General features: G+C 48.7%; 1 protein-coding gene across 2 annotated transcripts in view; it reads left to right on the forward strand.

Annotated features, from left to right (window-relative positions):
• The window catches only part of SLC22A23 (solute carrier family 22 member 23), a 184,851-nt gene that overhangs the window by 159,001 nt on the left and 11,594 nt on the right, over positions 1-14,256 (forward strand). Inside the window, exons 6-10 of one of the 2 annotated variants that reach the window (XM_058733156.1) lie at positions 4,242-4,344; positions 6,325-6,557; positions 8,215-8,247; positions 8,380-8,403; positions 9,479-9,602. In XM_058733156.1, the coding sequence (XP_058589139.1) occupies positions 4,242-4,344; positions 6,325-6,557; positions 8,215-8,247; positions 8,380-8,403; positions 9,479-9,602 (517 nt within the window). The remainder of the gene's footprint in view (positions 1-4,241; positions 4,345-6,324; positions 6,558-8,214; positions 8,248-8,379; positions 8,404-9,478; positions 9,603-14,256) is intronic. The other variant, XM_058733157.1, reaches the window with a different exon arrangement.

A 14,256-nucleotide genomic window follows, 5' to 3' on the forward strand; every position in this document is an offset into this window, starting at 1 on the left:
CTGTTCCTCCTCGTCCTCCTGCTCCTCCCCCTCCTGCTGCTGTTCCTCCTCCCCCTGCTGTTCCTCCTCCCCCTGCTCTTCCTTCTGCTCTTCCTCCTCCTCCCCCTGCTCCTCCTGCTCCTCCTTCTCCTGTTCCTCCTCCTGCTGTTCCTCCTCCTCCTGCTGCTGCTCCTCCTCCTGCTCCTCCTCTTCCTGCTGCTGCTCCTCCTGCTGTTCCTCCTCCCCCTGCTCCTCCTCCTCCTTCTGCTGCTCCAACTCCTGCTCCTCCTGCTGCTCCTCCCCCTCCTCCTGCTGCTCCTCCCCCTCCTGCTATTGCTGTTTCTTCTCCTGCTACATCTGCTTCTCCTCTTCCTGCTCTTCCTCCTCCCACTGCTCCTCCTGCTCCTCCTCCTGCTGCTCCAACTCCTGCTCCTCCCCCTCCTGTTATTACTGTTTCTTCTCCTGCTACATCTGCTTCCCCTGCTTCTGCTCCTCCTGATTCTGCTCCTCCTCCTCCCGTTCCTCCTCCCCTCTTCTTTCCCCTACTTCTCTTGTCTTCTCTTTTCTATAACTGAAGCTTTCCCAGTTTCACCCATAATGCATTAACAGTGCACACAAGCATCAAAGCACAGCCAGTTAATCTCACACCCCCATCCAAACAAACACAGATCATTGTCTGTGTGTGCTGTCCCTGCATCTCTGAGCCTGGGCTTCGGTGCACGACCACCGTCTTCTCCCTGTGCTGTCCTCAAGAAGCACGGTTTGGCCCCTCGCCTGGATCTCTTACATACGTAGAGGTCGTGTCTCCTTCTGCGTGTCTGCAAGGACACCTCTCCCTTCTACAGCTGTTTGGGGGGGAGCCAGGACAGTCTTGGTCAGCCAGAGCACTGGGCTAGGAAGGCTGCCTGCCCACCAAGGGCCACGTGGGGCTTCATCTGCTTCCTTCATTTGGGCCTTGTAGGGGCATTGTCCCGCTTAATAGCTGAGAAACTGAGGCACAGAGCAGCTTTCCCAAGGAAGCTCAGCAAAGAGAATCAAAAGTGGGATTCTGCCCGGTCTCTCAGACTCCTTGCTGTATCCCAGGTTAGGTTGTGACCAAACATGCAGAGGAGAAGGGGCAGGGAAATACAGAGTGGAGTGGGAGATGCTGGCTTGTCAAAACTAAATAAGCCCCACTTGGTTTTGTTTTGAAATTATTCTTTCTTTTTTTTAATGTTTATTTTTGAGACAGAGAGAGACAGACAGGGTGAGTGGGGGAGGGGCAGAGAGAGAGGGAGACATAGAATCTGAAGCAGGCCCCAGGCTCTGAGTTGTCAGCATAGAGCCTGATGTGGGGCTTGAACCCACGATCCATGAGATCATGACCTGAGCCGAAGTCAGACAATTAACCGTCTGAGCCACCCCGGCGCCCCATTTTGAAATTTTTCTAATGGCTGTGAATCCAGAGGGTCAGAGAGCTTGGGAGGAGAGACAGGGAGAGGAAATGCTTTTATCAGTCATTTCCTTGGTGCTCAGAGTCTGATCAACTTGCGCTTCCCCTTCTTACTCTTATATAGCCACGTTCAGGGACTTTAGGACATCCCTGATTTCTGTCTGATGACTAGAGAGACAGAAAGGCCTCCTGTATTCAGTTACCTTAGGGTGTCTCAAAAGTCATCTGATGTTTCTCACAACTCAGAGATGGGGGATTTTTGTCCCAGAGAAACAGACCTAGTGCTGAGGAAGCTTTATGTTGTTATTCATAGGCTGGTAAGGTATGTAACAGAGACAACATGTCAATAGCTCCAGACAGGTTAATCTAATTCCATTTAGAATAATGCAGTTACCCCTGTAGACTACAGTCAGTTATTTAGACCTTGGGCTCTACAGTTTAATCCTATAAAAAAGAAAAATTAAGTCACAGTTGAAATTGCTGCAGTTTCTTTAAACATCTATTTCATATACAATAATGTATTAGCAGTTAGGTTTGGACCACATTACAAAAAGAGATTTTAACTTCTGTAAACATGCTAATAGACATTTAAATTTTCTTCTTGGATGATTTCCATGGTGAGCAAGTGTGGCTATTATAGTTGATTCCTGATGAGTTTTATAACCATGAAGATACTAAGATCATTGGATCCCGCATTATCTGTTAACTGTAACATTGCCATGCTCTTTAAAAGTTTTTTAGTGTTTTAGCCATGGGGAAAGGATGTTTGTAAATCAGATTAGTCTATTTTTGCAGAGGGGAAAATAAAGGTTCCGAAGAGTTTGGGAGTCGAGGGGGATCCGTGGACAGACACCCAAAGTGCCAGCTGTTCTGGCTTTTGCACACACCTCAGGCTTTGCACCTAAAAGTGGGAAGGAAGAAAGGTCTGGGAACTCAAGTGGCATGGCATCCCTTTGACATCGAAAAGGTTTTTCCTTCTCCCTTCAATGCCCCAGCTGGTGACATTGATCCAAAAAATGTTTTGTTTAAGTAACTCCTAAAGCCTTATGGTTAAGCAACATATTTCCCTTCAAACTGGAACCAAGGAGGTGGAAGAGGCCCTAGGAAGTGCCAGAGAGCACACCAGTAGCAGTCCCCATGCACGTGGCTGCTGCAGGGTCTGTCCCGAGGTAATTCTGTTTCCTCCAAGCACAGAAGCCCTGCCCTCATTAGATGGGGCCTTCCCACCCATACTACTTGGCTTTGTTTGTGTTTTTGTTTCTTTCAGTAAACGTATTTTGCAATAATTTTAGGTTTACAGAAAGGTTACAAAATTAGTACAGAATTTCTGAATATAGTCTCCCCATTGTTAACATAATACCATAGGACCTTTGTCACAGTTGAGAAACTGCCATTGGTAGAGTAGTGTTAACCAAACCCCAGCCTTCATCTGGATGTCGCCAGTGTCTCCATTAATGACTTCCTGTTCCGGGATCCCATCCAGGATCACACTTTGTTGTCATCTCCCCAGCCTCCTCTGGTCTGGGCCTCGTTTCTCATGGCCTTGACAGTCTTGAGGAGCACAGGCCACGCAACCAATGGGTTAGGTCTCCTTTTTCTTGTTGAGCTCCTGAGTAGAGAGAATTACTCCCTGAGGATCTGCTGGGCTAGGAGAGCACAGAGGGGCCTTGGGGGCTGAATGTATGGCATTTCTGCTCGCAGACACAAGGGCAGATCCTGAAGGCTGGGACATTTCTGTGTTTTGACCCTCCCTGTTAAACTGCCAGGTTGACACCTGGGCTTCAGCAAATGTCAATGTGGCATTGGAGCACTAGTGGACTCTGTTCAGAATGGCTTTCAGAGCTAATCTGAGCCTCATGAGGAGTTCTGTCTAATAACTTTGTAGTTGGTCATATCACTCTGAGGCAGAACACTTTCTTGCTCAGCCCCCAAAGACCTTTGACTGTTAACTAAAATGTACATATACACATATGTGCGTACACACATATATGCACTTCTGTGCATACGTGCTCATGCATGTGTTTATTTCTCTTTCCAAAGAGATGCACACCCTTAGGGGCCGCATCAGAAGGAGCAGCTACAGCCACAGCCACTGTACTTCCCACCTGTGAAGTTAGGGAGCATATGAGCACATGCTTCTCCTGGTCTCTGAACAGTGGGTGAGGTGGACAGATCAGACTCCACACAGAAAAGAACTGCTTGTTTTAATACAACCTGAACCTGATTAGTGCCTCTGTAACCCAAAATTAGTCCCTCTGTAACCCATTTGGGTTTGTTTGTGTTTTTTTTACATGTTTTAAAATGTTTATTTTGAGAGAGACAGAGCATGAGAGCATGAGCAGAGGAGGGGCAGAGAGAGAGAAGGAGAGAGAGAATCCCAAGCAGGCTCTGTGCTCTCAGTGCAGAGCCCGATGTGGAGCTCGATCCCAGTAACCATGAGATAATGACCTAAGCCTAAATCAGGAGTCAGACACTTAACCGACTGAGTCACCCAGGCACCCCTGTCATTAAGTTTGGTACTCAGGCAAAGTGGAGTGAGTCTACACTCATTGTTTATTTGTATGTACCCTGCCTCACTCACAAGAAAGGCTTTGCAGTGAAAAGGTACACTTAGGGTGTGCCTCGGCTCCCTTCAGGCCCCATGGGGAAATTTGAACGGCAAAGTCAGTGTTTCTGTGAATGCGTTTTCTATCCTGAGAGCCAGACCCTATCCTCTGGCTTAAAGGAAAAAAAAAAATTGCCCCTTTTCATGATGCCCCAATTCAGGAATGCCTAGGAGGCTGCCTATCCAGGGTCTTGCCAACGGGTCACGGGTTCTCTTTGTCTGCAGAGCTGGAGAAGGAGCTCTCCCGGAGGCCCAAGAAGGTCTGCATCGTGAAAGTGGTGGGAACCCGGAACCTGTGGAAGAACATCGTGGTCCTGTGTGTGAACTCGTGAGTCACAAGAGGGACACGAGCAGGGTGGAGGTCAGGGAGAGGCTGGAGAAGAGAGTGTCTGGAGGGGAGACCGGCAGGGCCCTCCTTCTCCCACAGCTGCATCTTGAATTACAGCCACAACTCAGGGGTCTCTGGTCAGCCCGGGGCTTCGCACTTGGCCACGGGGCCCTGGATAAGTCTGATAAGCCCCAGGGTCCCTGTGTAGACCAAGAAGGTCTTTCCCATCTTCACTCACAGCTCAATAACCCTGCCCTTCCCTGACCACACAGAGTGGCCCTCACTCAGGGTCACAGGTCACCTCAGGTGAGGGAGGATGTTAACTCTCATTTGATGTTAGAGACTATTGGAGGGCAGGGGACAGGGTTTGCAGTCAATTTTGAAAGGCATCAGGACTCCTGTCCTGGAAAGAGAGAGACCCAGAGTCAGGGCTCTGTTCCTACCATTCCCCATGGCTATTTCTATCAAAGCCACTCCACTTCATCAGTTCTCGATGTTGGGGCTCCTCCTGTCACCCTTGTCCTACAGACAAGGACATGGAGGCCCTAGCCACTCCGTTGGTCAGGGCCGAGCCCTCAGGCTTCAGCCTCCCTGCCCAGAGTCGGCTCCAGACATGGCCACCGTGCTGCTGTCCAGTCTCAGGCAGATGCCGGCTAGGCTAACGGGACCATTACAAATGGAATGCCTTTTCCAACTTTAGTTTGAAAAAAAAACACAAATTGTAACATAGAGGAGATGCCAAGTTTCTATTTTAATGCTTCTTATTTGGGGAAAGGGGGATCAATCTCTCTGACCTTGTTATCTTAAAATTACCTGTTATGATCCGAAGACTTCCTTCTTACCAGAACAAAAAGATGATTTCTCTGAGACCTCTGTAGGCCAAGAGACAGAGAAAGTCATCTGGGATCCCCAGAGATTAACCGAATCTCCCCAGTTGCAAGATTATAAAGCAACTGCCCCAGCAGGTCCTTTGCTGAGTACGTCCCAAGTGGAAATGAGTTCATTTGGCAGACAGCAGCTTCCCCTGTGGGGGCAAGGCTCTGCCGCAGTTGACCTTGATGCATCCTCACAGTTTGATGAAAGCACTTTGATTTCCCCAAAGCACGGAAGTGGGGGTTGGGAGAGAAGGACATTTGTCACTCTGGGGTGGGTGCCGAGCGCTGATGTAACAGATGCGCTCCTGCAGCACTGCCCATGCCCTGAACATGCACTTGCAGCCTCCCAGGTACATGAGTGCATTCGTACCCCCGTCTCCCCAAGTGGACATCTGTCTGCAGCGGGTGGGACACACATTTCCCAGCAGGTTTATACGAGCCTCCCAGCCTCTGGAGGCGTTAGAGAGGCTTGACCCAGGGCAAAGGGAGGGAAATGATGATAAATTAAGAACTGAAACAAAGTCTCTAAAACCAGGTGTCTTCATTTGGCCTGACTTCCTGCTGGCTTCCCCAGGGTGTGTTTGTCAATAGCAGCAGGAATGGGTTAAGCAGGTAGTTCTCTGGGTGGATCCCCAAGTTTCCAGAACCCTGAGCACTGAAAGCAGAGTCAGAGGTTCAGATAGGCAGTATGTCTAGTAACCTTCTGCAAGCTGCTTGCCCTCTTTAAGCCTTTTTTCCCATCTGTAAAATGGGTCTGACAGCAGCTCTTATGGTGCTGACATGGGATTAAGTGAGTTAACGAATGGGAGCTCTTTGTCTTACATGTTGGATCCATTTGATGGTGTTTGAACAGAATGTCTCACCGCTTTCATGTTCACACTCTCTGCTAAAGTGATGGTGAGGAGAGTGATCAGGCACCCCCATGAGAAGGCTGCTGCTGTCCTTTCTCTGAAGTCTCTTTGCATTGCACCCCATCAGACATGTGGTCGTGGTAACAGCATGTTCTCTGTGATGTGTTGAGCTGCATGTCTGTTTCCTGGTCACTGAGCCCTCCTGTACTTGTACGCCTGCACACCGCCTCCCTTGGCGTGTGCATCTCCCACAGGCTGACGGGGTACGGGATCCACCACTGCTTTGCAAGGAGCATGATGGGCCACGAGGTGAAGGTGCCGCTCCTCGAGAACTTCTATGCCGACTACTACACCGTGGCCAGCATCGCCCTGGCGTCCTGCCTGGCTATGTGCGTGGTGGTCAGGTTCCTGGGGCGCAGGGGAGGGCTGCTGCTCTTCATGATCCTCACCGCCCTGGCCTCGCTCCTGCAGCTTGGGCTGCTCAACTGTGAGTGGGGGTTGGGGGTGCGGATGGGCCACGGGGGCAGAGCCTGGGGGAGGGGAGCTGGCCTGTGACCAAAGGGTGTTCAGCAGAGCTGGGGGAGACTTTAGGAAGTTTTCTGTGACCTGAGCTATTATTCCAAAGCCAACAGCTTGAGGGAAGTACCTTGGGAAGGACAGGTTTTAACTGGAATATCCATGGTGACTGTCCCTGAGTGCACTGTGCCTTTCCCCCTCCTGCCCCAGCCCAGCCCCCCGGGCTGCCACTTGGAGCCTTCCTTCCTGAGTTCACCACAATTCCCTGCACGTGAGGCCTTCCCAGTCCTGGTGGACATGACTTCACTGACAGCCAGACTGTTTCTTTGTGACACATCACATGACCAGAAGAACAAAGCACTCTTTCATGGGAAACAAGGGGGACATTTGGACACCCCTACATCGGGACACTGCTTGTCAGCAGATGTTCCCAAGTTTACCAGCTTGCATTTGGGCCAAAGAATTCCTCAGTAAATGTTAAAAATAATTTAAATGAAAATGAGGGAATCCATGTAGCGCCTCCAGCTGTGGGAGGCGTACTTGGTACAGCTCCTCGTGCATGGAAAAGGCACCAGGCATCTCTCTCTGACCTGCCCAGAGCAAGACACAAAAGAGCCGGGCAGCCGAGCCTGCTCTGAGCAGGCGCGGTCCTCCTGGGACAGGCTGGGACACTGCAGGAAACAGATGCCACCGATCATCCCCCAGCTTCACAAGGAGAGCCAGGAATCAGACTCACGACTGTCCAGGTGCAGTGGAGCTTTGGGGAAAACAGCCTTCACGTCATCCACGCTGCGAGAGTCTGTATCCAGAACAGACGGAAAAACTCCACACTTTCTCAACCTCATTGTGCAAACCGGATTAAAGAGCAGCTACTTGCAAACCCAGGAGCCCTTCTCTAATTTGGTCACATCCTCATGCACTCCGTATCTTAATGGGAGACTGGTCTTATTGTCAGCTGTGACCAATAAGGAAATGGAGAAGTGGCAACTGGCTCCTGACCATCCCATCCCCTTGTGCAAGCTCATGAGCTTTGGGTGACAGCAGCAGCCCCTGGGAGTGTCACAGAGGCCCTCTTTGTCCCTGAGCAGGAATGTCCCAGGCACTCCTTGCACACAAGTAACTATGAGCATCAGGGCTCGGAGCTCGCAGAAATGCCGCCTGACGGGTCTGCCCCCGCAGAACTTGCTGCTTCCTTGAGCACAGACCAGCAGTGACTCTGGGATAATTTTTTTCACAATGAAGTTAATCCTTTGGCTTGAGGTCTAGAAGGTGTGCTAGTGTCTCTGTTCTGAAGAGTTCCATTTTCTCCCCACACTTGGAGGCCAGAACGGTTTTAGCCCTCTCCCCTCCAAACAAAACGAGTTTTGTTTAGTCAGGTGCTAATCCCAGTGTCCAGGGACTCTGTTAGCCCCAGGTCTCCGTGTCCCTCTAGCACTTGGCCCCTCCATGAGTGTTGGTTCTGCTCCCCAAGTGGGCCTGGCGGGCTGGCAGTGGGGCCAACCCAGACGTGGAGTGGAGTTGGCTTAGAAACTGGTCCCATGGAAAAGCACAGTGACAGCTTTGTACCTAACATGCTTTCTCTCTCCCCTCTTTACCCACCTTCTTCACCTTCGTCTGCATGGGCCCAGTGATTGGGAAATACAGCCAGCATCCAGACTCAGGTGAGCCCCAAATGCCTGTGCTGTGCACATCACCATTTTTTATTGCACCCAAATACACGTTTTCATAAAGACTCACAGACCTGTGGTTTCCCTTCCCTCTCTCTTTCTCCTCCTCTCTTCCTACCCTTCAAGAGTTGCAGCTGAAGTTGGCCGTAGGTTGGACACTATAAGCATACATTTGTATTCTCTACTCCCTCTTGCCTCTAGAAAGAGCACCTCGTTTCCCCGTTTGCGCCCGGCTTGCACGCATGGCCTCATGTCTTCCGCCGGCATGGGCGGTCAGCGCAGGGCACCCTGGTGCCAACGCAGTGCCGCGGGCTATCTTTCGGACAGTGCCTGGGTGACATCAGAGAACCCCAGGGAGCATTGGAGGCCTGGCTGACTGTGCTGCCTGGGGAAGCTGCTATCCCCCTTTGTGAATCGTGAAAGCTCGCTGCTCTTGGCCATGGGGATGGCAGAGCTGGTGTCCCGCATCTTGCTGGTCACACACGCCTGGCCTGACCCGAGCCCATGCTGCCAGGGCTTTCTGCAGCAGGCTCCCTGAGTTCGTAATGCAGCCTTGCAGGGAACTGAGCTGTGCCCCACGTGTATGACCCCAACAGCATGCCAATGCCCTGTGCTAGATGATGCGTGGGTGTGTGGTCAGACTCTGGTGCCATTTGCAAATGCCTGGATGGGTTAAGTCTGACCCTCTGGGCTGTAAATTCTTCTGTTTGGGCTATTTGAGTTTTTATTCCCTTAAATCCAGCCTAATAAACCCTGTCCTGTGTACTGGACGGGTCAGCCCTGAGGCCGGAATAGCAGAGACCATCTTTCTCTGAAAGCTGGGATAGAAGGGGTGTTGCTAGAGCACCAGGGAGACCAGCCTTCCCCTCTTTACCCACCTTCCCTCCTGCCAGGCCCGGCTTGTGGCCTAAGGAACTCTGGCAGAGTCTGCGTGAGCTCTAGCATTTGAGGCCCACAGGAAATCACGGGAACCCCAACAAAGTCTCCACCAAGAGGGTCTGACCTCTTACACCTGACGTGCTCCTCGGTCTCCAGAGGGAACTGAGTGCCCTAGTCTGCACTTCTACTCGGGAAGGAGGAAGACCCTTCCTGTGGTCCCAGGCCTTCCTCCCACCCCTGTCCCACTGCTGTCTCTGCACCCCTCCCCCACCCCCTGCCTGCCGTGCCAGCCTCCTTTTCCCTTCCCTCCTGCCCCCCTCACTGTCTCCCTCTGATTCTCCTTCAGGTATGAGTGATAGTGTCAAGGACAAATTCTCCATCACGTTTTCCATTGTGGGCATGTTCGCCTCCCACGCGGTGGGAAGCCTCAGCGTGTTCTTCTGTGCAGAGATCACCCCCACAGTAATCAGGTACGTAATGGGAGGTGCCCCCCCAGGGCATCTTCTTCCTAGGACTCCGGAGAGGGCGGGAGGTTTAGCAAGGCTTGTGTGGAACGAACCAGCATCAGCTTTGTCCCACCCTGGCCTCCGGATGAAGGTGTGGCTTCTGTGCTGGACCTGTCAGGGCTTCCGATGGGGAAATTTGCCCTGACTCTGAGGCAACCGAGAGTCAGCCGAGAACTTGACCCTGGGGTCCATCCAGGCAAGGAGCCTGAGGAACAGGGAGCAGGGACCTTTTCAGGGTATAGGAAGCTCGTGCTTAGCTACTTTTGTTTTAGTTCACAAGGTAAGGTTTGATCCTTTCTCGTGCTATGCCCACATAGTGGTACATGGATGCTCCATGATGCTATTAAGATCACAGCATAATAAAAGGGTTTCCCTTCATTTAAAAGGGCATCACTAAACTAGAGTCATGTCATTTTCCTGGTAATTACTGTTTGTGACTTATGGAAGAGCTCATCTTGATTTACATCCCACTGAACTGTGCATGGGAATATCATTAGCATGTTTAACACACATGCTTTTTAAAAAATATAAATTGTGAATAAATCAGGCAGTTACTCAGCCATGAATTAAAATGCAGAAGTCAGCTTGATCCCACCCATCCACCCTTACTTGCCCACATGAGCAAACAAGTGGAGCCCAGTACAGTTCAAGGCAGGACTTGTGCAGACTAATCATTTTAGCCCCTCGGGTGCTGCATGGGGCTCTGGGAGCAGACAGGCAGGTTCATGGACTTTCTTCCTACATTTCCACGAGTCATGCTGACCAGAGAAATTTCACATGACCTCATTTTGCTTCATTCTCCTGGATTATTACTATACATGCCAAGGAACTGTATATTTAAGAAAAAAGCAATTAAATGCCAAGTAATTCATCGTGTTCCAACCCTCTGCTAAGCCAAAGTGAAGAGCCTAAAGCTTATTTCATGCTAGAGGTTGCAAAATGCCTTAGGCGGACAGCATCTCCCTCAGTGTCCTTTCTTTACCTAAATTCCCTTACTTTACGAAAGAATGCAGCAAAGAGGGTTCTTTCATTAGTGCCCAAGTCAAGGTTGGACCTTCTGGCTTTCCAGCTGGCCTCCCCGCAGATTTGTGTGATTATGTATCATTCTCTGGGAGCGGCCAGCTACCCCTGAACTCTGGGAGTTGATAGACCTCATTAGTCATTGTTAGATTTTGCTTAACAAGCTAAACTGAAGGAAATACAGTATCCTTTTCCTCTTTGATGCAAACCTGGAAAGATTATTTGGGAATACAAATTCAACAAATATGTTCTTAGATTCGGCTTGCCAAGATGACAAACTGGAAAAAATATTTGACCTTTGGTGATGTTTTTGTACTTGCCGAGGATGAAAGGAAATCAAGTACAAAGGGGGTCTCAGGCCAGGAGGGAAGAGTTGCTGGTGTCATTCCCTTACCCTTCCCTTCAGAGTCTCTTTCTTGCAAATACACTCAGGGACAATTCCCATGGAGTCCCTGGACAATAATTGGCCTCCCTCCCCTCCCCCCACTTGACAAAGATAAATCCAAGATAAACTAGGATGAATGGCTTGGGGTGTGTGAGCTTCGTTTGTTTGTTGTTTTTTTTTTTCTTTTTCTCATTGAAGTGTCATTGATATCCAGTGTTATATTAGCTTCATTTTTCTTCATACTAAACTAACCTTTTTTTACAAGGCTGTTATTAAAAACATACCTTCTGAACCAGGACAGTAGCCAAGGTTAAGATGCCAGGATTAACTAACTAGAAGCAAATAGGAGGATAAGAACTTTTTTTGAACAAAGGCTTGTGGAAATCCATTGTCCAAGAATGACGGAGACTCAGGGCACCTCTTGCTTTTTTGGCTCAGGTCACAATCTCCGGGCCTTGGGATCAATCCCCACCTTGGGCTCTGTGCTGAGCATGGAGCCTGCTTAAGATTCTCTCTCTCTCCCTCTGCCCTTCTCCCCCACTCAAGAAGTCTCTCATTCCCTCTAAAATAATTTTTTTTCGTTTTAAATTAAAAAAAAAATTGACAGAGACTCACTAGAATCTAATGAACTGATTAATACCATTGTTTCATGAGACTCCATCCAGACTTTATATTACAGAGAAGCACTTCCCTCCGACCCAAGCGTGGTCCACATGCTGTTCATTTATCATCAGCTGATGCAACAAGTTCTTGGATTCTCTTCCAAAGGCTTCAGGAGTTACGTGCCTCTGCAGGCAGACAGGGACGAGAGAGAGAGACAGAGAGAGAGGGAGAACGAGAGGGAGAGCAAGCGAGAGAGGGGAAGACCTGTCTGCAGCACCCTCTCCCCTTTGGCTTGGTGAGAAGTGGCCAGGGGCCCTGGTTGGTCTACAAGCAGTTGGTGGCTTTTTTGTGCAAGATCATCTTTTCCATGCAGTGTCCATCTGGAAGCTGCAGGTGGGAGCCCCTGAGGCCTTTGCTGTCTTGCTCACCCCTCACAAAAGGGATCAGTTAATAGAGGAGGCAGGCACTGGTGATAACAGGCCCATTTCATTTTCCAACAATTCCACACAGATTCCTCAGAGCCCCTGGGCCTTGGCTGTTAATTCTCTGTTCTGTCTGAGCTTACCTAATCCTTCCTAGTGTCTTCTCCTGCTTTCCTCCCCTCCAGGCTATCTCACCCCTTTCTTCTAGAAACTTCTTTCTTGGAACTTGCCTTCTTGGAGACCTTCCTTCTGAGTAACTCCTCCCTAAGCCCACGTCAGGACTAAGAACCTGGGCCCTGATGTCCTCCTCTCTAAAGTGCCTCAAGGACAGAGATGGCCTATGTGTAATGTGACATCTGGAGTCTGTTTAACCTTTCTAAAGATTTGTGTCTTACATAATCTACATACATACATATATTACAAATGCTGAGGACCAAGGAGCCAAGGCACACTGGCTAGTTCAAGAGCAGGGTGAGAACAACCAAAGTGCAGAGGATGTGGCCTAGAGCCTCAGACTCGCATCTCCAGCACGAGGAAGGAGTGACATGGAACTGTGTGTGATCCCAAGGGCTGCTTTTCTGGGTGGCCTTAGGCAAGTCCCTCTGCCAGCCTTCATTCATCTCTTTTGCCCTAACATGAAACTCGTTATGACCGCCTTATTATTTGGCAGGGATGCTGAGGGGAAAAAGGATATGTAGAAAGGATCCAGCCTCAGCAGATGACAGTTGATATTATTAATTATTCCTACCTGAATGTTGTTGGCAGTTATATTTATTTCTGTAAGAATTGGCACAAATTTTTATCCTTGACTTACAGAAATAGAGTAAAGACAAACTAAGTAATATAAAAGAGGAAGTGAAAACTGGGAGGTTTGTTCTGTTTAAATGCAAGATGCTGGGATTCCAGTGTTTAAAAGCATAATTTCAAGATTCTAGAATTCTTAATTTAAGCTTGCTACTTCTAACAGTTGGCCTGTGTATTAGTCTTTATATCTTTAATTTTGATACTATTACTAGTAAAATAAAAGCCACTGGATATTAAAATGTTTCTGCTTCTAAAGCACGGGGAGGCAAAATTTGCCCCCTGGTTCTCTTTTAACTGTAAATTGAGGTGGCCGCCTGCTGTGATATTTAAACATGGGCATATGCTGCCCTCTAGTGCCAATCGAAAGAAAAGCAAAAAATGCACAAAGTCAGCATTTAGAAGAGAAAAATTAACGTAATGTTAATAATGACCCCATTCTCTAAACTGAGATTTCAGAAAAACAACACCAAGCCAAAAATGGTATACCAAATTCTTCCAAAAGCGTCCCTCACCTTCCTGTGTAATTTCAAAGTATCCTTGATAGAAAACCAAATAGCAAATTGCTTTCATGGAAAAAATATATAAAGATATACTGCATATTATATATGCACGTGGACTGCACCTTATATACACACACATATGTAGATACTTTTCTTAAATGAGCTGTCTAATCCTACCGTAAATCAAATATATATGGCAGGATTTATTAACATTAATATTACATATTTTTATATTATGAAGTAAGACTTTCATCCCATGCCAACTTCTCTAACGGTGAATCTGTGAACCCCCTTCCTTGTGGGCCTGTGTCCTCTACCCTCCTGTATATAAACTCATGTGTGGACTTCATTTGCACTAAGCAAGTTAAGTCTCTCTCACTGCTAGTCAGTGCCGTCCACACTTAACGACAAGAAGGTCGGGCAGAAACCCAGAAGGTTTCAGAGAAAATGATGTCTCACTGGTATTAACAGCCCCAAGGAAACACACCCATTACCCCCAGCATCCAGTATGTCCCTTGCAGCATCCTGTGGCTTCCAGAGTGGCCAGAATTATCAAAAAGACTGAGTGGCTATTTTGGGTGTTCATATTATCCATCTTACAGATGGTTTTACTCACATCACCCTTCATAATGGCTGTCTATATTTAACCTACCCCATTCATTTGGGTGAGCTGACCTTCCTACCTAGGAAGCCAGTATAGTCCACAAGCATCCAATATTTATTAGGCATAAATAATACATGCCAGTTGGTATTCTAGAAAATAATCCTTGCCCTTGACAAGCTCATAGACTAAATGAAGATGGTGGGCATATGAGGAAATACTAACAAAAAGGTACAGAGTGTCTTTAAAAAGTGGTCTGGGACTCTGCCTGGGAAGGAGGTTG

The sequence above is a fragment of the Neofelis nebulosa genome, chromosome 6 (genome assembly GCF_028018385.1).
Source record: "Neofelis nebulosa isolate mNeoNeb1 chromosome 6, mNeoNeb1.pri, whole genome shotgun sequence".
Lineage (NCBI taxonomy): Eukaryota > Metazoa > Chordata > Mammalia > Carnivora > Felidae > Neofelis > Neofelis nebulosa.